The sequence below is a fragment of the Miscanthus floridulus genome, chromosome 5 (genome assembly GCF_019320115.1).
Source record: "Miscanthus floridulus cultivar M001 chromosome 5, ASM1932011v1, whole genome shotgun sequence".
Lineage (NCBI taxonomy): Eukaryota > Viridiplantae > Streptophyta > Magnoliopsida > Poales > Poaceae > Miscanthus > Miscanthus floridulus.
Window position 1 is genome coordinate 72,991,049 of NC_089584.1, and position 26,276 is coordinate 73,017,324.

Consider the following 26,276-nt stretch of genomic DNA (forward strand, 5'->3'; position numbering starts at 1 on the left):
GAGTTTGGTCTGTCGAGGGTTACTTCGAGCGATTTGGATGAGTTCGTGAAGGCTGGTTGGTTCAGTTAGGATCTTGTGAGGCTATTTAAGGGAGAGGTTGTTCCTGATCCATGGGATGACGAGGTTGTTGTTTATAAGGAATTCTTCTTGGCTGGGTTGAGGTTCCTGGCGCACCCTCTTATTGTTGGCATGCTAAAAAGGTTTAACCTTTAGTTTCACTAGCTGAACCCCTCTAGTTTTGTGAAGCTCAGTATCTATGTTTGGGGTTGTAAGTCTTAAGGTGTTGAGCCAGATCTTGAGGGCTTTGTGAGACTTCATTGGGTCCATCCTCAGCCTTGGAAGGTGACTATTGATGGTAAGCCTGTGCATTTATAGTTTGGTGTTTATACCTTTGTGTGTCGTCATGGTGCGGAGGTTCTAGTTTAGGCTCAGAAAAACAACTAGGCTCCGCCTTGGACTGAAAATTGGTTCTATATTAGGATGGAAGGCGAGCCTAGTCTTTGTGGGAAGCTATTGAGGCTTGATAGTGTGACTACGGAGGGTATCATGACTGATGGTTGTGCCACCGCTATGGATGCGCTCAGGACTTTATCGCATCATCAGTGTGTGCGCGACCTAGTTGAGGAGTTTGTTTGCATGAAGGTTTTACCTCTAAGGGCTAATCAATCATGGTTTGCTGTAAAGGATGATGAGAAGTATCGAGCACATGGTTTGAAGGGTCTTGGCCTGGATGTCAAGTAGGCTTGGTCGAAGGTGCTGTGGAAGAGTAACACCCCAGCTGCTGGGGTTAAGGTCGTGTATAAAAAGGTTGCGGAGGCTATTAAGGAACTCATCGGGGCTCTGGGGACTACTGAGAATAAGGCGATAAAGATTGCCTTGGCTGACTGTCATTGTGTTAATCGATGCTTTGATTTGCTTGGGTTGGTTTACCCAGATTGGATGTCTGTGGAGCTAAAAAATTCTGAGGTTGGCAAGAAGAGAAAGCGAGCTAGGGCCGGTGACACACTCATGAGTACATCTAATCATGGTGGGCATGGTTTTGGGCGTGCTGGGGGATCTAAGGTTGATCGTGTTGCTGCATCAAAGGTTGCTTTTTTGTCTGTGTCGACGGCGAGGCTGGTGGCTACGGTTTCGCTGGTGCCGTGGCTGAGCATGGTTGGGGGCTCTGCCTGGCCATAAAATGCCAAGTATTTCTCATCTGCCTATTTTGCATGTGAATTCAGATGACAATGGTGATGATGGTGAGGAGAAAGAGGGAAGTGAGGGTTCTAAGGAGGTGAAGATTGATTGTTCTAGTTTCTCTAGCAGCAGCAGTGAGTCTAGCATGAGCAGTGATGATGAAGATGAAGATGATGAAGGGCCCAATGAATCAGGTAACCCTTAGTTTGTTGGTTCTAAGGAGCTCAAGTTTCAAGCTGGCAGAGCTAAAGAGGAGAGGGAAGTTGATTCTCGCTTGATCGGATCTAGTTTGATGTCTCACCATTGTTGCATGCATATCATGCGTGAGGGACGTGAGGTTGCTACCAATGAAGATGAGCCTAGAGCTAGTATGGGGAAGCATGCTCTTGGCGAGGCAAGCCACAATGGTTTGAGGCATTTTGCTATCTCATGTGGTGCTGATGAGCCTGAGATTGATCTCTTCACCAGCCCTAACCTTCATGATTGCCATCTTATTATGACTGAAGAGGAGCATCGATTCTTGGTGGGGACCTATCATTGGATTTGCATGCTAGAGGCAGAGTTTTTGATGTCCCACAAGTCAGTAGATCATTTGACTGAGGATGTCAAGGTGGCTAGGGTTAGGGCCATTATGTTCACTTGAGCTGCACGTCGATGCTATGGTCATGTTGAGACTGAGCTAAAGGAGCGAATTGCCTCATTGGAGAAGGAGAAGGTTGATCTGAAGGACAAAAACAAGGAGCTATGAGGGAAAGTTTTGTCACTTGAGGCCTCGATTGTAAGGAATAAAGCTTTGGTTGATGACGCAGAGGCTTGTTTGAGTCGTAATGTTGACCTTAACGCGGAGCTAAAAAGAAAGGATGAGGATTTGAGGGAGGCTGAGGATTCTCACAAAAAGGCTGAGTAGTTGGCAGAGGAGAACGCTAAAAAGTTGGAAGGCTAGCATGCCGCTTTGCTTGCATGTATGCAAGAGGTGAAGGTTGCCATTGATAATGCTTTTGTTAAGGGTGGTGCGGAGTCAAGTAGGGTGTTACCTGAGGCTGATCCTGCTGCATTCTCTGCTTGGTTTTAGGCGGAGCTAGGCTAGTTTTCTCCACTGTTGGACAGCATTGCTGATTTTGGGGCTTATGGGGCTGCCCTCGCCATTGTGTGGTCTTTTCAAGCTGCTGGGTGCGATCATTAGAAGAGGCTTGTGTGTGTTAACCATGGCTTTCCTAGTTTGGAGGATGTGCGAGGTGTAGCCAGTGACTTGCTTTGCAAGAATGATGTGGCACATTTCTTGATGAAGTTTTGGATAGAGGGCGAGGGTCGGGCTTTGCCTTTAATGAGGCAGCGGCTAGCACTCATGAGGTACGTTGTGGCTTTAGTCTTGTTGTTGTTTGTCGTTCCTTTCCCTTCCTTTTTATTCTACTTATGATTTTGTTCATTTTGCTAGCTGACACAGCCTTGGGACGCTCCAACCTTAGCTGGCGAAACTAGCGAGGCTAGGACCTCTTTGATAAGCACGAGGGTCGTGACGTCTACTGTCAGCAAGGCGTCTACCAGCAAGGTCATTGTTGGGGTTGGTTGCGGGCCTAGGGACCGAGGAAGCATGAGTTGAAGGAGTGCCAGCCTTGCAAGCCATGGATGTTGATACAACAGGGTAGGTTTGACGCGCATGTGTGTTGTAGTTAGGATGGTGGTGCCTTTTGGAAAATAGTTTGTTCCCCTGTGAGGGTCTATTTTTGGTTGGTGGTTGACTGTTGCCTTCATTGCTTAGGTTCCTACAGGGCCTACGCGTGAGGTGTTGGATGTTTTGCCCCTAATGTTGAATCGTCAGGATACGTTTATTTCTAGCGCATCTTGGGCGCATGCTAAGTCTAAGTTTCCTTCATTGTCATTCGATTGTTTTTGGTGGGCGAAGGTTGGTTTGTATGATAAGAAGAATCAGGAAGCGAGTAGGTTTTGGCGGGACATAGATCTTATGAATCGTCAGTCAGAGCGCTTGCATTTTGGTTCGGGGTCTACTTCAGGGGTTTTGGACGATGTTGATGATGAGGATGCTATAGACTTTATTTTTCGGCGAGGGCACCTGAGTCTAGATGTTGAGGGGGAGCTGAAGGTGCCGAAGCTAGAGCCATTGGAGCTTGAGGAGCGTGACCATCGACTAATGTACCACGCGAGGGTTTTGGAAGGTGACTTGCCTTTGGTTCCCTTGGCACCCGTTCTTTGGGGCCCAATTGTAAGGGTTGAGGGGCCATGTAGAGGTGAGGGATTGTAGGCGGTTGTGGATGATGTGGCTGAGTCTGTGTAGGGTGTAGCAGATGAGCTGGTTGAGATTGTGCTTGAAAATACAGTCATGTAGATGGCGAGGGATGTGGCTTGCGAGGTGTTTTGAAGAGGATGCTCTCGATGTCAGGGAGTTTCGGCATCAAGGGTCGACTTGACGTCTATTTTTTATCGATGTAAAGGTTGTTGTTGTATTTGTTGTAAATTTGGCATGTTCTTGGGAACCTCTTTGAGGGTTCTAATCGTTGTAAACATTATTTGGAGCTGTTTAATTGACTAGTTAGGATGCGGTGCGATTTTGTTTTTGCTCTGGTTCATAGTGATGCCCCCCTTTTCTTTTAGGCAAGGCTCGCCGTTTGTCGTTCTCCAAAATTTGACGCGCATCGACGCTCGCCTTTATTTCAGGTGAGGCTCGCTATTTTTGTTTTCTAAGACCTGACTCGCAGTGACTCCCCTTTTTCTTTCAGGCGAGGCTCGCTGTATTTTTTTCTAAAACTTGGCGCACAGCGATGCCCCCTTTTCTTTTAGGCGAGGCTCGCTGTTTTGTTTTATTTTCTAAAACTTGGCGCACAGCGATGTCCCCCTTTTCTTTTAGGCGAGGCTCGCTGTTTTTTGTTTTGTAGAACCAAACACGCAGCGACACCCGCCTTTTCTTTTAGGTGAGGCTCACTATTTTTCCTTTTGTAGAACCTGACGCGCAGCGATGCCCCCTTTTCTTTTAGGCGAGGCTTGCTATTTTTTTGTCTTCTAAAACTTGTCGCGCAGCGACGCCCCCTTTTCTTTTAGGCGAGGCTTGCTATTTTTTTGTTTTCTAAAACTTGTCGTGCAGCGATTCCCCCTTTCTTTTAGGCGAGGCTCGCTGTTTTTTTGTTTTGTAGAACCTAACGCGCTTTGGGTAAAAATAGAATGAGAGAAGAATGCTAGGTTTTACTTTATTTTCTTTGATGGGGGTTACTTAGCAGTGCTAGTTCTAAATACATCGAGGGTTTGTCATGGTGAACTTTTTTTATTGTCGTCTTCGTGGAAGATGATACGACAGCTTCGCTGCTACCCGTCGATTGATGATGAACCTTGGTCAGCCCTTGGTGATTTGTTGTCGCCTTTGTGATGGAGGTACTGATTGATGCTGTCTTTGTTGGCCGCAGGGTTCACTGGTTTCCTTCTTGTGGAGCTTGGACCTCACAAGGCTCCGTGCCGCTTTGAGTATGAGTTTCTCCTAGAGCGCCTTCATGTTCTTGTTCTTAGCGAAGCTTCTTTGGTGTGTGGATGATTGCCCACTTGTAGGCGGGTGGGATTGAAACCTCTCCTCTTGAATTATTGGTGGACAACTCCATAGTCCTTGTCAACTTTGCTTCCGCTGAACCTTCACCCGAGGGTTGCTAGATATATTTGATCCTCAGGGCTCGCATAGTTGAGCAGAGGTGTTGCCTGGCATGCACCAGTTTCTAGTAGGAGGTGTTGGCAGTCCCTGTGCTCCCGGGCTTGAGATTGGTGGCGAGGGAGCACTCGGGGGATGTTACGTTTTTTCTTGCGATATCCATGAGTGCTCTAGGCTTTGGGACTACGTTAGTTGGGTTCACAGATGAGATTGCTCCAGCTATCCCGCGTTATGTTTGTTCTTGTGGTACCCTCATTTGGATTGTCAAGGGTGGGGTCTGGTGGTTTTTTAGGTGGGGGCTTTTCTATTATGAGGGTTTGGAAGTTTGGGAGGCATTTTCGAGTGTGGGGAGTTGAGAATTGTGGCTGTTGTTGTGGTTGCTGATCGACCCATTGGGTGGATTGGGGTGATATCATTAGGGTGAACCTGCTATTGGGTTTTGGTGTGGTGATTTGTTTTTAATGTTGATTGGGTGGGTGGAGTATTTAATCCTAGTTGATTTGTTTCTTGATGTAGTGGTGAATGCGGCTAGTTTATGAGAGATGTTTTCTCAATGCATTGGACTTGTTTTTGAATTTTGACGATTGATTTAGTATTCTTGTGGGCCCCCTTTTGTTTTTGTGTTGTTGGATTTTGAGTCGGCGGTGCGAGGATACCCTTTGGTTGGGTTGTTTTGCTTTATGAGGGTGTTCACGCGCTTTGACCCTCATTTTCATCCTTTTGTTTTGAGGATCGGTGGCACTATGTCTGTCTTTGTGTCTTGGGGATGTGGGGGTTTATGTTGTGAGCCCCTAGTGTTTTTGTGAGGGTGCTAAATTGCTTTGACCTCAGCATCCGTCCTTATCTTAAGGGCGAGTAGGGTTTGCTTTTTGTGAGCCCCTTGCGCCTTGTGAGGGTGCTCACTTGTTTTGACCTTAGTGTCTGTCCTTATCTTAATGGTGGGTGGGGTTTGCTTTTGTGAGCCCCTAGCGCTTTGTGGGGGCGCTCACTTGTTTGGACCTCCGTGTCCATCCTTATCTTAAGGTCGGGTGGGGTTTGCTTTTTGTGAGCCCCTGGCGCTTTGCGAGGGTGCTCACTTGTTTTGACCTCCGCGTCTGTCCTTATATTAAGGGTGGTTGGGGTTTTCTTTTTGTGAGCCTCTAGCACTTTGCGAGGGTGCTCGTTTGTTTTGACCTCCGCACCCATCCTTATCTTAGGGTCGGGTGCGGTTTGCTTTTGTGAGCCCCTAGCGCTTTGCCGAGGTGCTTACTTTTTTTTATCTCCACATCCGTCCTTATCTTAAGGTCAGGTGGGGTTCGCTTTTGTGAGCCCCTAGCGTTTTGCGAGGGTGCTCACTTGTTTTGATCTCCGTGTCCATCCTTATCTTAAGGTCAGGTGGGGTTTACTATTGTGAGCCCCTAGCATTTTGCGAGGGTGCTCACTTGTTTTGACCTCCATGTCCGTCATTATCTTAAGGTCGGGTGGGGTTTGCTTTTGTGTTTCCCTAGCGTTTTGTGAGGGTGCTCACTTGTTTTGACCTCCGCGTTCGACCTTATATTAAGGTCGGGTGGGGTTTTGCTTTTGTGAGCTTTGGAGGAATGTTTTGTACCTAGCGGGGGTTGATTGGTTAGGGACCCTGGTCGGTACAAATCTTTACCTATGCTTTTTCGTCGATGAGGGTGGGTTGATCATGACCCACCCATTTCGGCGGAGGTTGAGGTTTTGGGGAATAAATGTTACATTAGAGGTTGGAGCGACTACCTCGTTAAAAAACCTTGCACCCCTTCACAAGGAAAAAGAGTGCATCACTAAGTTTTTAGATTGTTGAATGAAAAAAGGAAAATTACATTGTGCGAGTGCATGCTAAGGCGCCACTAGGGATAGTATTTTTGAAGATTATCTATGTTCCAAGTGGGAGGTGGTTGATTGCCATCGCTATCGTGGAGATTATATGCTCCTGGTCTTTTTGCTTGAGTGGCCAAGTATGGGCCTACCCATTTTGGTTGGAGCTTGCCCGCCATCTTTGTGTTTTGTTTTTTGATTAGCGCCATGTCTCCTATGCTAATTTTGTGGGGGTTCACTTTCTTGTCTTGCCACCAGACAATTTTAGCTTGATATGAGCGAAGGTTGTTGACTGCTTGGCATCTGAGTTCTTCTACGAGGTCTTTTTAACTATTCTTCATCGAGGGTGTTTGTTTCATCTTTAGTGAAGGTCACTCTTGGTGATTTGTGAGTAAGCTCTTCTGGGAGGATGGCTTCTTCTCTAAAGAGGAGTTTGAAGGGGGTGAATTTTGTTGCCCTCGATTCAGAGGTATTGTGTGACCATATGACTGAGGTGAGTTCTTCTGTCTATTTTCCCTTAGGTCTGCCGTGCAATCTTCTTGAGATGCCTTGGAGGATTATACCGTTCGCTCTTTTGACAAGGCCACTAGATTGAGGGTGTCTTACCGAAGCAAAGCACAACTTTGTTCCTATTTGCATACAAAACTACTTGAATACTTCATAGTCAAATTGGGTTTTGTTGTCTACTGTGAGTTCTCTTAGCACTCCAAAAGTGGCATATGATTTGTTGCCAGAAGAATCTTTTGATAGTCTATGAGGTTATTATAGCTAGTGGCTTTGCTTCTATCCATTTGGTGAAGTACTCGACGGTGACCACTGTAAAGCAGAGGTTTCCTAGAGCTGTTGGCAATGGTCCGACTAGGTCCATTGCCCATCACTAGAGAGGCCATGCTGGGTAAATTAGTGTTGTTTGAGTCCCTAGTCAGTTTGAGTGTGTTGCTAAGAGTTGGCAACCTTCGCAATGTTGTACAAGCAAGGCTATGTCATTGATTGCTGCTGGCTAGTAAAATCCTTGTCTAAACGCCTTGCCCACTAGAGCCCTAGGTCCATTGTGTGAACCGCATGAACCCTCATGTATCTCCTTTAAAAGTTATTTCCCTCACTGGATGCGACACACTTGAGCAGTGGTGCTGTTACGCTAGCCTTGTATAGTTCATCATTAATGATTCTATACCCTTGTGCCCTTTGTTGCATCCTTTTCTCTTCCTCTTTGGTTTCTGGTTCATGATATCCTTTGAGATAGGCCATTATGGGCGCTCTCTAGTCTTCGCTATGTATTGCATTGATGAGCTTTGGTGTTTTTATGTTTAGTTCTATCAAGGGTTGATTGATGACCTCATAGAAAACATTCGAGGATAAGGTGATGCCTTAAGCTATGACTTTTGCTAGTTCGTCAGCCTCGCTGTTCTCTGATCTCGGTATTGGTTTGGTTGTGATTCCTAGGAAGAAACCTCGATCTTGCGGACTATGTGCAAGTACTTTTGTAATTCGGGATATCTGGCTTTGAAGCTTTTCTCGATATGGCCAGAGGTGACCTAGGAGTCGGTTTTGATGATTGCTCACCTTACTGAGAGTGCGTGGAGCTTTGATAGAGCCAGTATGAGTGCTTCATATTCTACGCTATTGTTTATGCATTGGAATTCTAGCCTCACTGCATATCTGAGTTTGATACTGGACGACGAGGTTAAGATTGCCACTATTCTAGCACCTGTTGAACCCCATGCTCCATGTAACACGCTGGTGTTAAGCATTGCATTTGACACCTGCATTTCATGATCACAAGCATCGTTCAAGCATTCATGAATATGAGCATATGAAATTTCATATCATTCCTATACTTTGTCACATGAAATGTTGATTTATATATATGTTTATGCTTGCAATCATGTATGACCAATATATGAAATGGTTGTGAGGTCATGAAAACACCTTAGACTCATCTAAGATGGTAAATGGAAAAATGTTTGTATTCATGACATAGGCCAAATTTGCTTCTAAGTGTTGGTTTCATTTGAAATGCCATTTTCATGATACTAGTTTGACCAAAGTTGAACAGTAGTTTAGAGTGTTTGCATCGCTGTGTGACCTAAATAAAAGTTGTAGTACTTGACTAGGGTAACAACTTTTATTTTTGGGTCAAGGTCTAATTGAGTGCATAACATGTTCAAAAATAGCTCACAAGTATCAACAAAATGTTGTTTTGTGACTTGCAAAATTTTCAAAGTGTGGAAACGATTTCTGCTTTCAAAGTACCTCACTTTAGAGCAGTGTAGTTTGTTAATCAATGAGAATTAGATGATGGTTCTTGAAGAAAAGTTGGATATCTCATGTAGCTCTACAACTTTCATTAAGGAAGTTTTTGCAGTGGACGAACGGATTAGAAATTATAACATCGTTATGTTACACTGTCAGTCGACGATGGCGGCGTCTGAACCCGCGTCCACGCGTGGCGTCATGGCCGACCGGCCACAGGCCATGGCCGCCACATGGTGGTAGCATGCCAGCGTTGGCCCGGCTGGTCAGGCCTAAGCGTGCACTTAAGCACTACGCGCCCGCCACTCCATCCACTCGCCCGCTCTCACTCCCTCTTGCTCGCTCTGCCTCTCTGCAGCACCACACCGAGCTTGCCACAACACCGCCGTAGCTTCGCCGCAACCACTCGCCACCAATGCAGCCTTGCTGGCTGATTCATCTTGGCCACAGCTACTACACCATCACCTCCACCTCCTCAAGCCACCAGCACCACCTACCGACCCTAGGTAGTGTGGCTTTTCACCTCGCCGTAGTCGCTGTCGTCATTGGAGCGCTGCCGCGCTCGCGGCTCACCGTTCCATCGCACCACATGCCTTTATTTTCTTTGGTCTAGCACCGCGCTAGAGTCTAGAAGCTTAGGCCAGAGTTAGGAATGATGCCACCACTTGACAGCACCGGAACGAGTCGTCGCTCCACCCATGTCCACCATGGCCGTCGTGGCACTCGAGCTCGCCGCCACCGAGTCGGTTTGCTGTCTCCTTCCTTTTTCTCACACCTTTGGTTGAGTAACCCTAGACATCAGTAGTTGCATGATGGAGACCCGCCTTTCATCGCCATCTAGCCGGAACAGCATGAGCACCACCGTGCTCCGTGTGCCATCGCACAGCCATGCACACGGCCAAGCACACCAATGCCACCTCAAACCCTCACCTGCACCATGTAGCTTTGCTAGGTCACCAGGATGGAGTAGCCGTCCTTGCCTGAGTGTGCCATAGCCGGAGATGGCCAGCATACCACCACCGACCTTCACCATGGCCACCATTGACCTTGCTCTGGCGAGCCACTGGGCCAACTAAGCCCTACCAGTCGATGCACATGGATGAGATGAGTGCAATGGTGAAGACGCTACTGTCGGAGACCTCGCCGTCGGCGAGTTCTCGCCGGTCAGCGTCGTCCCCTGTTTTGGTCTCACTGACGGGTGGTGATGAGGACATGGCACCTTCGGATACAAACAATAATTATAAGGTGTGCTCGTTCCTACATTTGCATAGTGGCTTTGGTTATAATTCACTTGGTTCCACATGTATATGTCACTATTTGATTGTAGGTTCAAATGTGTTTCATAATGGAAGTTCATCAAAGTTGAACTTTCAGTTCGTCGGCAGCCCGATAGTGCCTCATTGGGAAGGCCATAACTCATCCATCTGGAGTGCGATCGAGGTCAATGAGCACTTGATGGAAAGCTTGTTTGATAAGATTTCAAATAGATCTGGTTCCATCTCAATATCGCGTCGGCAAGGCCTCCAAATCACCAATATATTCTGTCGTTATTTCTGGCGGGAGCTACACTATCGTCATGGGCTTGTTAGACATCCTTGGGACCCAGGCCCAAGTTGGAGCATGCCCCAAAAAGATGAAGAATGCCAAAGAGATGGCCTTGGACGTCCTCCTCCTTGGCCACCACCTTAGGAGGCCAGCAAGGACGTCCAAGCCAAGCCAGAGGTCCAGTCCAATCTGAGTTCGAGTCTGCCTCGGCTATCAGGACCAGTCTGCAATAAAACAGATGCCCAGGACACATCCGAACTCTGTTTTTGATGATCCACATATGGATGGAAAGATAATTTCATAAGGAAACCAATGGAAGTGGTCCCACATCAAAATTCCATCACAATCAATGGGAATTGTCAAAACAAGTTGACATCCAGAATCTGTCACGGCGCTGCTGAAAGGTCCTAATGGCTAGAGGGGGGGTGAATAGCCTAATAAAAATTTCTACAACAACACTTAACAAAAGATTAGACAATTATGAGGCAAAGCAAGTATTGCACTAGCCTACTCAAAATGCAAGCCACCTACCACAATTCTAGTTTAGATAGTGTCAATTTACACAAGAGCAATGACCCTACCCTATGTTAGTGTGCTCTCAAAGGCTAACTAAAAAGCCACACCAACCAAGCATGCAAGCTCTCACAACTAGCTACACTAAAGAGCTTGTCAACTAGTTTGCGGTAAAGTAAAGAGAGTGATCAAGATAGTTATACCGTCGTGTAGAGGAGTGAACCAATCAACCACAAGGATGAATAACAATGGAGACCAATCACCTCGGAATCAAAGGATGAACACAATGATTTTTACCGAGGTTCACTTGCTTGCCGGCAAGCTACTCCTTGTTGTGGCGATTCACTCACTTGGAGGTTCACGTGCTAATTGGCTTCACACGCTAAACCCTCAACAGGGTGCCACACAACCAACACAAGATGAGGATTAGACAAGCCACAAGCAATTCACTAGAGTACCTTTTGGCGCTCCGCCAGGGAAAGGTCAAGAACCCCTCACAATCACCACGATCGGAGCCAGAGACAATCATCACCCTCCGCTCAATGATCCTCACTGCTCCAAGCCATCTAGGTGGTGGCAACCACCAAGAGTAACAAGCGAAATCCGCAGCGAAACACGAACACCAAGTGCCTCTAGATGCAATCACTCAAGCAATGCACTTGGATCACTCCAATCTCACTATGATGATGAATCAATGATGGAGATGAGTGGGAGGACTTTGGCTAAGCTCACAAGTATGCTATGTCAATGTAAATGTGCAAGAGAGTGAGCTTGAGCTGGCCATGGGGCTTAAATAGAAGCCCCCACGAAATAGAGCCGTTGTACCCCTTCACTGGGCACTGATCGGGGTGACCGGACGCTCTGGTCCAACTGACCAGACGCTGCTCCTCAGCGTCCGGTCGCCCAATGGCGGCCATGTGTTATCTGTGTTCAATAGTGTTCATCAGATTCCAACGGTCGAAATGTTGACCGGACACTCCGATAGAATTGATCGGACGCTGGAGCCTCAGCGTCCGGTCGAGTACAATAAGGGTCAAAACCAAGTTTTCCTCAACCGGACGCGTCCGGTCCACCTTGACCGGACACAGCACAGTGTCCAGTGGTAAACCCTAGCCACTGTACCGCCAGTCAACGCGACCGAACATAGCCAGTCAGCATCCGGTGCTTTTGGATCCAGCGTCCGGTCAGTTGACCGATGCTAGCATCACCTCTGTTTTCACTTCTAACTTCTCCACCCTTGCTCTAATATGCCAACCACCAAGTGTATCACCTTGTGCACATGTGTTAGCGTATTTTCACAAATATTTTCAAGGGTGTTAGCACTCCACTAGATTCTAAATGCATATGCAATGAGTTAGAGCATCTAGTGGCACTTTGATAACCGCATTCCGATATGAGTTTCACCCTTCTTAATAGTACGGCTATCAAACCTAAATGTGATCACACTCTTTAAGTGTCTTGATCACCAAAACAAAATAGCTCCTATGGTTTATACCTTTGCCTTGAGCTTTTTGTTTTTCTCTTTCTTCTTCTCAAGTTTAAGCCCTTGATCATTGCCATGCCATCACCATTGTCATGCTATGATCTTCATAAGCTTCTCTACTTGAAGTGTGCTACCTATCTAATGATCACTTGATAAACTAGGTTAGCACTTAGGGTTTCATCAATTCACTAAAACCAAACTAGAGCTTTCAATCTCCCCCTTTTTGGTAATTGATGACAACCCTTATACAAAGATATGAATTGAAATTCAATTGAATCCATGTTGCTTGCCCAAGCATATTTACCATGTGTAAAAGAATATGGACAAGTTTCATGAACCCTAAGTGGTAGCAATTGCTCCCCCTACATATGTGCTAAGAATTTGGATTGAAGCTTGCACATATGCTTAGATAGGAAATATAGGAGTCAATGTCTACCAAATGATGCTAAGGTATAGAAAATAGACCTTTGAAGCGTGATACCAATTGGAGTGCACCAATATACCATCCTTAGCACCATGGTTAGTTCTATATCACTTGGAAACATACTTTAAAAAGATACCACTTGTAAAGACTTGCTTGGAAATGAAAATTATCTAGTGATTTCATTTCATCATTCAACCTTACAACTAACATTCATCACACAAGCATGGATGTGTAAATTAAATACTTGTGCCATGAAAGCAAACATATGAAATGCACATTCAAATGCATCATACAAGTTTATGAGCTTGCTCCCCCTATTTGTGTGCTCAAAATTTTAGTTGATCCCTTTCCTTTTTCATATCTCTCCCCCTATATCTTTGTTTCTCTTTCCCCCATATCTTTATTTTCTCTCCCCCATATCTTTGTTTTCTCTCCCCCTTTGTCATCAATAACCACAAAGGTTCTAAATGTAGATAGTATTACTTGTAGGGTTGAGATTATCAATGTCAATCAATGGGGTGAGAATCATTTTCCTGAATTTGGTTTAGTCTAGATTATTTACAAAAGATATTTAACTTGGTTTGATCCAAGGACAAGCTTCTTCACACCTCCAAATAAGGGTTATCTTGTACCATGTTGAGTTAAACACTTATAGCTCATTTTCTAGATTAAACACTAGGTTTACAAGCCCACAAACATGTCATATGCTATCACTAGATCATGTCAAGCATAGAAGCAATAGTGATACCATATAAACATCAAATTCATTTGATTTTCTTGAATGAACCTAATAAAATGGAACCACTTGAAAGGTCCTAATAAGATTGAAAATATGACTAGATGCACTAAACATGTCCTTAGCAAGGATGTATGTCATGTCAATCAACTTTTACCTTGGATTGCTCGAAGGAGAGGCATGCCATGTAAATGGGGGGTGCATCAACACATATTTGAGAAATCCAATATGTTCAACTCATTTCTTAGCTTGCAAAACTTTTTCTCATCCAATGGCTTGGTGAATATGTCGACAAGTTGATCTTCGGTGCCTACACTCTCAATGCAAATGTCCCCTTTTTGTTGGTGATCTCTTATGAAATGGTAGCGGACATCAATGTGCTTTGTTCTTGCATGTTGCACCGGATTGTTGGTTAACTTAATTGCACTCTCATTGTCACATAGCAATGGCACTTTCTTAAACTTGATTCCAAAGTCACTCAAAGTGGCCATCATCCAAAGTACTTATGCACAACAACTACCGACGGATATATATTCGGCTTCGGCGGTTGATAATGCAACACAATTTTGCTTCTTTGATGACCATGAAACAAGTGATCTTCCCAACAATTGACATGTGCCTGAGGTGCTCTTCCTTTCTACCTTGCATCCCGCATAATCTGAGTCGGAGTAACCAACTAGCTCAAACTTTGCTCCTTTGGGATGCCACAAACCAACATTCGGTGTATGCTTCAAGTACCTCAATATTCTCTTTGTAGCCTTCAAATGACTTTCTCTTGGTGAGGCTTAAAATCTTGCACACATGCATACACTAAACATGACATTCGGCCTTGATACAGTCACATAGATTAGGCTTCCAATCATAGACCGATACAACTTTTGATCCACCATGTTTCCACTTGCATCACTATCCAAGTTGCCATTGGTTTCCATTGGTGTGCTAATGACTTTGCTATCAATCATGCCAAACTTCTTGATCATGTCCTTAATGTACTTGCCTTGATTCACAAATGTTCCATTCTTTAATTGCTTGATTTGAAGACCAAGGAAGTAACCCAACTCTCCAATCATGGACATCTCAAACTCATTAGCCATCATCTTTCCAAACTCATCACAAAATTCTTGATTTGTTGATCCAAATATGATGTCATCAACATAGATTTGCAATACAAATAGATCTTTTCCAATCTACTTGATGAAAAGAGTGGTGTCAACCTTGCCCATTGTGAACCCTTTAGAGAGGAGGAAGTCCCTTAATCTCTCATACCATGCTCTAGGTGCTTGCTTCAAGCCATACAATACCTTCTTCAACTTGTACACATGGTTGGGCTTCTTGTCATCTTCAAAACTAGGAGGTTGCTCAACATATACTTCTTCATTGATATAACCATTGAGAAATGCACTCTTAACATCCATTTGATAGAGCTTGATATTGTGAGCACAAGCAAAGGCTAGCAAGATTCTTATCGCTTCCAATCTAGTAACCGGGGCATATGTTTCTCCAAAGTCAAGACCTTCAACTTAAGTATAGCCATGTGCTGCCAATCTTGCTTTGTTCCTTACTACTATTCCATCTTGATCTTGCTTATTTCTAAAGACCCATTTGGTTCCAATCACATTGTGTCCCTCTAGTCTTTCTACCAACTCCCATACTTGATTTCTTGTGAAGTTATTTAATTCTTCATGCATAGCATTCACCCAATCAACATCCTTCAAAGCTTCATCTATCTTCTTTGGTTCAATGGATGACACAAATGAGAAGTGTTCACAAAATGATGCCAATCTTGATCTCGTTTGCACACCTCTTGAAATATCTCCAATGATTGTATCCAAAGGATGATCTCTTGCAATACTTGTTGGTTGGAGCAATGGAACTTGATTGCTTGCACTTGTTTGATCATTGGGTTGAGATGATGTACTAGCCACTTGATTTTGATCAATGTCGTGAGAGTCACTTGCACTAGCTTGATTTGTATCATCTTGCACATTTGAGTTGGAGAGCACTTGCACTTGATCATCTTCATCATCAATCACTTGCATAGGCCTCAATTCACCAATATCCATGTTCTTCATGGCATTTGAAAGTTGAATGCCTCTCACATCTTCCAAGTTCTCATTCTCTACTTGTGAACCCTTGGTTTCATCAAATTCAACATCATGAACTTCCTCAAGAGTACCACTATCCAAATTCCAAACTCTATATGCTTTGCTTGTAGTGGAATATCCAAGTAAGAATCATTCATCACATTTCTTATCAAACTTGCCCAATCTAGTACCTTTCTTCAAGATATAGCATTTGCAACCAAAGACCTGAAAATATGCAATGTTGGGCTTTCTACCATTTAAGAGCTCATATGGTGTCTTCTCTTTCAATCGGTGACAATAGAGGCGGTTGCTACAATAGCAAGCCATGTTGATAGCTTCAGCCCAAAAAGATTGACTCACATTGTACTCACTAAGCATAGACCTTGCCATATCAATGAGTGTTCTATTTTTCCTCTCAACAAGGCCATTTGATTGTGGAGTGTACTTGGCCGAGAATTGATGTCTAATTCCAAATTCATCACACAACTCATCAATTCTAGTGTTCTTGAACTCACTACCATTGTCACTCCTAACTCTCTTGATGGTTGTTTCAAACTCATTGTGAATGCCCTTGACAAATGATTTGAATGTTGCAAACACATCACTTTTGTCCACTAGAAAAAATATCCATGTGTATCTAGTGTAGTCATCCACTATCACAAAAGCCATATTTATTTCCACCGATGCTAGTGTATTGTGTTGGCCCAAATAAGTCCATGTGCAATAACTCAAATGCTTTACTAGTGCTCATCATGCTTTTCTGAGGATGGGTGTTTCCAATTTGTTTGCTGGCTTGACAAGAGCTACAAAGCTTATCCTTTTCAAACACATCTTTGAAGCCTTTAATTAAGTCATGCTTAATCAATCTATTTAATTGTTTCATTCCAACATGACCAAGCCTTCTATGCCACAACCAACCCATGCTAGACTTAGTGAACAAGCATGTAGACAATCTAGCTTCACTAGCATTGAAATCAACCAAGTATAGATTCTCATATCTAAAACCTTTGAAGATCAAGTTAGAGCCATCTATACTTATGATCTCTACATCATCTACTCTAAATATGCATTTGAATCCAAGATCACACAATTAAGCCACGGATAGCAAATTGAAGTTCAAGCTCTCTACTAGCAATACATTGGATATGCTCAAGTAATTGGATATTGCAATCTTACCAAGCCCTTTGACCTTCCCTTTGCCATTGTCACCAAATGTGATACTATCATAACCATCATTGCCATTGGTGTTGATTGAGTTGAACATTCTTGCATCACCAGTCATGTGTTGAGTGCACCCACTATCAAGAACTTAATGCCTTCCTCTAGCTTTATAATTGACCTACAAAAGAAGATCAATTCTTTTTAGGTACCCAAACTTGCTTGGGTCCTTAAAGGTTAGTCACTAGGCTCTTTGGCACTCAAATGGCTTTCTTCTTTGAGCCCATCCATGGTTTGCCAATGATTTTAGCCTTCATACCATTTGTACCCTTAACAAGCATATAGGAAGAATTAAACTTAATGGAGGATACATTAGCATTTTTGCTTTTGTTGGTGCATTCTTGCTCTTTGTGACCAACTTGCTTGCAACTAATGCAAAACCAACCATTGTTCTTCACAAAACTAGTCTTGTGAGGAGCAGAGGCCGCCTTGCCTTTCTTGGGGATATAGCCCAATCCCTCTTTGTAGAGAGAAGCTCTTTGGCTACCCAAGCACATAAGCAAGCGGTCCTCACCACCATAAGCCTTAGCTAGGTTGTGAGTGAGCTTAGTGACCTCCTTCTTGAGGTTTTCATTCTCAACCACTAGTGAGGTATCACAAGTGAGACCATCACTACTAGATGAGGTGGAAGTGGAAGTGCTACAAGAAGGGTTAGTAGTAGCAACAATGATAGGCATAGATAGTGATGTATTAATTAAATCACAAGTTACACCTACATCACAAGTTTCAACATGCTTCTTTTTATCTTGTTCATTAAGCAAAGTGGAATGAACCTTTTCAAGCTTTTTGTGTGCTTTGCCAAGCTTCTCATGGGCTACCTCTAGCTTCTCATGAGTTGCTTTGAGCTCATCAAGGGCTTGCTTAAGGGCTTTTACCTCCTTATTCAAGCTCTTGCATTCCCTTCTCTTAATGTCAAAGTGTTCTTTAGCATCTTCTAGCATGTCAAATAATTCATCTTTAGTAGGTTCATTATCAGCACTATCACTATCATTTTCACTTTCATGTTCATTATTATCAACGTGTTCTTCATCACTTTCATCATCATAAGATTGTACCTTAGTGGCCTTAGCCATGAAGCATGATGAAGATTCGAAGAGTGAAGGCTTCTCATTGATGGCAATACTTGCAAGAACCTTCTTCTTGGTGGTCTTGTGATCATCACTATCATCATCATCATCACTTGAGGAAGCATCACTATCCCAAGTGACTATATATGAACCACCCTTCTTCTTCTTGAAGGCCATCTTGTCCTTCTTTTCTTTCTTTTCCTTCTTGTCCTTCTTCTTGTTCTTCTTGTTGTCATCATTATTTTCACTATTGTATGGGCATTGAGCAACAAGATGATCTTTGCTTCCACATTTGAAGCACCTTCTTGACTCTTCTTTGTTCTTGGAAGAAGACTTCTTTCTTCTAGCATGGTAGCCCTTCTTCACCATGAACTTGCCAAATCTCTTGACAAATAGAGCCATCTTCTCATCATCATCATCATCCCATGATTCATCCTCTTCACTTGATGTTTCTTGCTTAGCTTTGCCCTTGGATGATGTGGCTTTGAATGCCATGCTCTTTTTCTTCTCATCCTTCTTCTCATCTTTCTTCTCCTTTTTTTCTTCCTTCTCATCATCATCTCTATAAGTGTCATCGGTCATTATATCTCCCAACACTTGGTTTGGTGTCATGGTGTCCAAACCACTCCTAACTAGAATAGTGATCAATGTACCAAATCTTGAGGGTAAGCATCTCAAGAACTTGTGGGAGAAGTCCTTGTCCTTCACCTCTTCTCCAAGTGCTTTGAGATCAATGATAAGCACTTGAAGCCTATGAAACATCTTCGGCACACTCTCATCCTCCTTCATCTTGAAGCTTGCAAACTTTTCTTTGAGGATATATGCCTTTGCACTCTTCATGGCTTGAGTGCCCTCAAATGATTCTTCCAACTTCTTCCAAGCTTCATGTGCCATCTCAATATTCTTGATTTGCTCAAATGTTCTTTCATCAATTGCATCATGAATGGCACTTAGAGCAATGTCATTGTTTTGGAGAACAAATCGTTGTTTATCTTGAACCTGACAGAAGATCGGGATCCCCGTTGCCATTAAGTGGTAATCAGAGCTTTAGGTATACCGTCAAGTTTGCATCTTACCCTTAGTTCGAGTGTTTTTGCTTTTATCCCATAGTCCAATGCCATATTTGTTTCCTATCCTATAACCATCCGTGCCATAGCCTTTGCATGATTCAGTTTTAGAGTCCGCTTTGTTGAGTTTGTGTCCTAGGTCAAAGTCTTGTTGCTAGTTTAGATTGTGTTCTTTTCTAGTTTGTGTTGATCCCTTCACCCGCCGCTATTCTGTATCACCATCGGTTTGCATCTTGTGTCCACTAAAACCCTGATTCGAGCAGTTTCTTTAAAACAGTCATAACTTTTGCATCTGAACTTGAAACAGGGAAAATTTTATATCTATGGAGAACACCAGAAAAGTTTAGATCTATTTCATCCTAGCATTGCTAGGTTCGCAAAAATTAGATTTGTGAAATTCGATTAGGAAAATTGAGTTTCTGGGCCCACAAGTTTTGGTATGCTTTTTAGAGCACAGTCCTAATTTTCTATAGGCCACATCTTTTATTCAATTGAGCTCAAATTTTTTGTGGTTTATTCTTGTGTGCTCCTTGCTGAGAAAAAAATATCAAAAGAGCAAAAGCAAGAAAAAAAGATTGGACAAAAAATAAAAGAAAAAATAGTAAAAGAGAATAGAAGATATCGAAAAGGAGCACATAAGGAACACTCAATAGCTCTATTGTTTGTGGTATCTTTTGCCTTGTTCATATCCGTTGCTACCTTTAATACTTGTTTCCTTTCATCCTTGTTTCCTCTCTTGTTTATCACAACTAGTGATAGAAACATGTATAGGCCAGCAACTAGGACAAGTGCTCTGGACATTTATTTAATATTGTTGTCTGTCACTGACTTGTGTGCCACATATATATACTTGTTCTTTTTCGTGCCTCCCAAGATCCACATATACTTCAGATCGGTACAGAAAAAGACCCTTGCAATCTTAGTGTCACACCCTCACAGGTATCGTGAACCAGCCACCGGTTGTACCGTCCACTGCTTTGCGTTGGTAAGAACCTTGTAAGAACTTGGTAAGACGTGTGAGAGTGTGATTCCAATGACCAATAAATAGTTGATAGGACATTTATTTTGATTGCTAACAATGCCAAACAATGAGTTTCTTTTTAAGTGTGAAATGCAGGACATCATGGACCGACTGACTACAAGTATGGATGAAATAATTGCAAAAGCGGTCACTAGAGCGTGCACACAACCTTCCTCCTCCGCGGCTACAACAACATCATCACCGTTACCTCCTGCATGTACTACAGAGTTTGCACAGCGCGTGCTCAGTTCTCAAATGGAGAAGGCAGAGCAAAACCAGTTCAACAACTTGTTCCAAACATACTTTGTTGTGAAGGAACGACGTTGTCATGTTATGATTGATGGTGAGACTTGCAACAACCTTGCAAGCTTAGAGATGGTTGAGAAGCTTGGTCTGACCACACAGCCACATCCACATCCATATTACATGCAATGGGTAAATTCTAGGGATAAGATAAAGGTAACTGAAATTGCTCGTATTGAGTTTTCAATTGGTCTTTATAAGGACAGCGCAGAATTTGACATAGTACCTATGCAAGCATGTCAATTATTGCTAGGCAAGCCATGGATATCTGAAAATAATATTTTGCACAACACAACTACTAATAAATATTTGCTCAGATATAATGGTAGAAAAATTACTTTTATACCTATGACTGCTACTAAAATTTTAAGAGAAGATCTCATGAGAGCAGAGAGAAGAAAAAATGAGCCTTTTAGAAAAGAATGGGCTATTTCAGATGTTACAATACTGTCATCTAAATCTGAATTTTTACAAAATGGAGATAGTGCTTTGCCTCTTGTTAGAACTAATATTTTGCAGCATGTATCCCAAAAAGAGGACAAGGTGACTGAGAAAGAATAGGTAAATGTATCAGGTAAGAGCTCTCTTGATGTGCTGATTTTTTCCACCAATGATGCTAATAATTCTATACTAAAATCTTCTATTGATTTACCTTTGACACATGGTGAATGTTCTATTGATCTTTGCGATAGAGAAGAGTTGTGTGATAGTGATATGATTATTAATGTGCCGCAACCAGTGAATGAGAATGATTCTTTTGTTTTGGAACCAAATACTTGTGCTAAAAATAAACAATTGCTTCCAATTGCCACTGAACAAGATGAACTAAAATTGTTGTCTTCTCTAAATACTTTGGGGTATATTGAGTTTGAGACACTATGTGCTCTGAGTAGTTTGGAGGAGAAATTTAATTGTGTAGGATTGTCATGGTTATCTAGATGTACATGTTACTTTATTGGCAAATATAATTGTAAAGGAGAGTATATGGTGCATCGTGTCTATATTTGTTCAACTCTGAAATCTCCTTTCATTGTGCAAAAATATGATCAACTAGAGGGCACCAATAGCGATAATGTTGTCATGTCGAAATCCCCAAGTTTTGTAATGAGGCAACAGGTTAAATTTCAAGAAGGGGAGCAATGTTGGCTACTACCGACAACTTGTCCACCAACTAAGCTCAAATCGAGGACGGTTTGTTGTCAAGAAGGGGAGGATGATGAGGACATGGCACCTTCGGATATGAACAATGATTATAAGATGCGCTCGTTCCTACATTTGCATAGTGGCTTTGGTTATAATTCACTTGGTTCCACATATATATGTCACTATTTGATTGTAGGTTCAAATGTGTTTTATAATGGAAGTTCATCAAAGTTGAACTTTTGGTTCGTCGGCAGCCCGATAGTGCCTCATTGGGAAGGCCATAACTCATCCATCCGGAGTGCAATCGAGGTCAATGAGCACTTGATGGAAAGCTTGTTTGATAAGCTTTCAAATAGATCTAGTTCCATCTGAATATCGCATCGGCAAGGCCTCCAAATCACCAATATATTCTATCACTATTTCTGGCAGGAGCTACACTGTCGTCATGGGCTTGTTACACATCCTTGGGACGTAGGCCCAAGTTGGAGCACACATCAAGAAGATGGAGAATGCCTAAGAGATGGCCTTGGACATCCTCCTCCTTGGCCACCACCTTAGGAGGCCAGCAAGGATGTCCAAGCCAAGCCAGAGGCCCAGTCCAATCCGAGTTCGAGTCTGCCTCGGCCGTCAGGACCAGTCTGGAATAAAATGGACGCCTAGGACGCATCCAAACTCTGTTTTTGATGATCCACATATAGATGAAAAGATAATTTCATAAGGAAACCAATGGAAGTAGTCCCACATCAAAATTCCATCAGAATCAATGGGAATCGGCGAAACAATTTGATGTCTAGAATCTGTCATGGTGCTGCGTCGTCGTCTTTTGGGCCGTTGGGCCTTGTAACGTGTTGGGACACCTTTAGGACATGAAGAGGGATCCTTGGATGTCCCTTAGGCTATATAATCAGTAGCCACCATCTACATTAGGTTTTGGGTTTTGTTTTAGATCAATCTGTCATTAAACAGTCGCTATTATCGGTTTGCAAGACCCCAACTTCAAGTGCTTAATCATTCATCTGCAATTGTCACTTTAATTGAGTTGCTTTTTATCTTGTTCTTGCTTGTGTTCTTCAATTTGCAGCAAGGATTAGCCTTCTTGGTGAGGTCAACTAGATTGTGACACGGTTGATAACTAGAGGAGACGTGGTGCTAAGGTTGCAGGGTTTGGGTCTTTGTGATCTGAAGCCGGATCGGTGTGTCGCTCTTCGAACAAATCGTTGTTTATCTTGAACTTGACGGAAGATCGGGATCCCTGTTTCCATTAGGTGGGTCCCTGTTGACCGCGGGCCCCGACTGTCAGTCTGTATGATATTTGATTTTATGGATTTATTTCACAGATTTGAATGCATGTTTCAAAAATTCATATCCCTGGCTAGGAGTGTCCAATTTTGGTGAACCAAATTTTATTAGTTTCATCTTGAAGTGTGATATTTGATAAAAATATGAGATGCACTATTTCTGGTATTTTTCTAGGAGAATAAAATGTAGCTAGATAAATGCTTTTTAAATGGTTTCTATATTGTTAAATGTGTAACTTGAGCTAGAAGGGCGATAAAATTGTGACTCTAATTTTGCTGGTCTTGTGTTGACATGCTCTAGCTAGGAAAAATATTAAACCTACAGTAAGCATACTTTGAATAAGGTCTTCATATTTAATCCAAATTAATTGCTAGTTTCTAGTGAAATTAATTGGGGTAAAAATACATAACATATGATTATGCAAATTTTTACACAGTATTCTTATGCTTGGAGGAATGTAAGAAAAATATTTAAAATGTTGTTTGACACTTTTCACTATGATAAACTATTTTTATTAAAATAATCCTATGTAACTTGTTATTTTTGTTGAGGTAGCTATACTTATCCAAATAACATGACATTTGTACAGTATACTATAAATGCCATTTGTAGGCTTGTGTAATTTTCTCAAAATTTATTAAGCACTAGGAATATTTGTCCTTTAAATCACCTTATTATCTAAAGAAATTAATAAATAGATATAAATAATTTAGTTATAGTTAACCATGATGTTTTCTATGGTTCTTGTGATGCATATGATATGTTGATGTATTAGTTAGGATTAAAAGTAATTGGTTATCTGCAACTAGTTAATTATTGCTTTATAATTCAACTAGATGGCTGCATATATAGTTCTAGTTGTGATGATAATTTCATGATGATAATGGTCTTTTCTATAAAACTTGTTAATAACAAAGTTGTAGATAACTTACTTATCTACATTGTGTTAAATTTTCATAGTCATAAGCCTTATGGTTTAAGAATTATGGCTATTAGAATTCTGCTGTCCGAAATGCTTGCTCTCTAGACAAATTTGAATGATTGAATTATTTGACCTAGATAACTGCTGAATTACATTAAGATGATTAAAATAAAGTTGTAGGAAATTTCATAAGCTTTCCAAAATGTCCACAACCATATTAATTTTGTACATATAACTCTAGTTATGGTCGAATTAGTGGTTGCTGTCTTATAGTCTAGAAAATGATTTATATAAGTGTTTTTTAGTTATTAGAGAAAAGATAAGCACCTACTCAGTAAAATAAGATGCAACTTGTTATTACTTTAATGAAAAGCTATTGAAACACTTGGGAGGATGCATTCATCACATCATATCATATTATACATGTCATCATATATACATTCGTGATAGCTTATTTCATGCTCATGCATATAGGATCGTACGAAGAAATAACTCTGTCGGAGTTCAACAAAGAAGAAGAGGAGGATCAGTAGGAGACACCTTAGGCCATAGCTCTAGGAGAAGAGGAGCAAACTCTTGAAGATCTCCCTGAGTGCTTAGATCACCGACCAACCTCTTTCCTTAAAGGCAAGCCCCAGAGCATTCTAAGTCTCCCATGTTTTATAAAATATTACTTGAGTCCTTTATGTTTGATGCATTAGGTTATAGGAGTTGATTGAAAACACTTGATGCATAGAACTACCTTGTCTAGTTATATATACCTTTAACCCTATATAGGCTAGGATCGAACATATGCTTAGCCATGCTTAGATCGGTAGAAGTCAGGTGATTTCCTATCACCTATGATACATAGGTGGATACCGAAGCATCGTTGGCTATATTTGCTATCGTGGACAAGAACCATGGGGTAATGTAAATGGAGTTTGGGCAAAGTCTATGTGTAGGTTGACACATGTGATTCCGTCTGTGCCGATTAAGGACCGTACCATTGTTGGCACTTCTGACAAGATTGAACACATGCCTCTCACTTAGCTGGCCGAATAACTCATTCCAACCATGAAGCCAAGTAGTTCAACTTAGGCCAGGCCTCATTCTATAAAAGTGCACACTCTAGATGGTAGTAAGGATGTGTAGGGAGCCAGGCATGAGCCCAAGGGCAGGGTAGTTCTGATCGTCCTGGCAGCTGGTTGTCCCTGATTATGCGGCGCTGGTCAAACCCGTGAAATGTGTACCTAAGTTGTACCAAAGGTGACCGTTGATCTAGCCTACCTGGGTTTGTGTTAAGAATAAATTCCCAGCTGGTTGAAATGGATTCGAATCGCTGTCTCTCCCAGATAGTGACAAACTTGGCTAGCTCCAACATCGTAGTAACTGTGTTATGGAATGTGATGGCTCAGATGAACATGGGATTACTACACCGGCTATGGTTACTATTGTATACTACTAAATGATATACAACATGCTTGGCATAGGTTAGTTGCTAATCTAGAGATGAATAGCTATAATTAACTTGATGACCGACTTATAATTGTACAACTGAGTTAGTCGCTTTTTATGCAAAATGTTATCAAGCTAGCTCCACTTATAATGCCTTGCATAATCCTTGGAGTCACTTTATGTTTGGTTTATGATGGGTAAGTCTAGCTAACTACCTTCTCGTACTCAGGGTTTTATTCCCATTGTTGCAGATGGTACAGTTTATCACGGCTATTGCAAGAACTGCTTCTATCTCGCCATGGACGAGGAGTGAGCCCCGGGCAGGCATCTCTTATTAATCCTTCTTACAAGCTTTTGTGGGAGTGTGATCACTAGTTGGCACTATATTTGAACTATGATGGCAAATGTTAGCTTCAAACTTTCATTTGCTTTCGCTACTATCTACTGAACTTGGTTTGTAATTACCTTAATTCATACTCTAATGAATGGACTGTATTTGTAAACCTTAGGTAACATGTGACATGTATGTTGAATCGTTTACGATCTTAGTTATATGTTGATGGTTAATCGAGACCCGTCGTGGTACTCAATGAACTATTGGGTTTATATTGGCTCAAGTATGACAGTGCGACCACTTGCTGGCATCAGAGCAAGATTCAACATTAATTGCCCCATGTGTATTTAAAACAAAGGTTTTTGTTTTCCAAAACTAGTTTTTAGCGACTTATAGCTATATATATAGGTGTTTAAAACCTAGAGTTTGAATCTAAAGTGTGCCAGTGATCACTTCCTTTATGCCCAGTTAAGACTTTAGGTGGCTAATTAAGTACTAACTTGGGGGTTTTCAATTTCGTGGTCCATACGGCATGCTATTGTATGGATGCCATTCACTTGAGTGGTAATGTATGGATCAAATGCCTCTACGCCCAAGGTAAGATGCCAATCATCATCACAGTGGCATGACCGCAAGTTGTGAGCATGCGGTCTATGGGGAGAGTTATCTTTGATACTGAAGTATATATATGTCTCATATATATGCGGACATATTTAATTATGGGTTAGCTTTGATATGACTGTATATGCATATTTATATGTATATATAGGACATATTTACT

The 26,276-nt window shown here is 42.2% G+C and overlaps 1 protein-coding gene across 1 annotated transcript in view; it reads left to right on the forward strand.

Moving 5' to 3' along the window:
• Positions 1-26,276, forward strand: part of LOC136454765 (uncharacterized) — a 118,249-nt gene that overhangs the window by 50,487 nt on the left and 41,486 nt on the right. Inside the window, exon 2 of the mRNA XM_066455061.1 lies at positions 1,224-1,373. Coding sequence (XP_066311158.1) covers positions 1,224-1,373 — 150 coding nt within the window. The remainder of the gene's footprint in view (positions 1-1,223; positions 1,374-26,276) is intronic.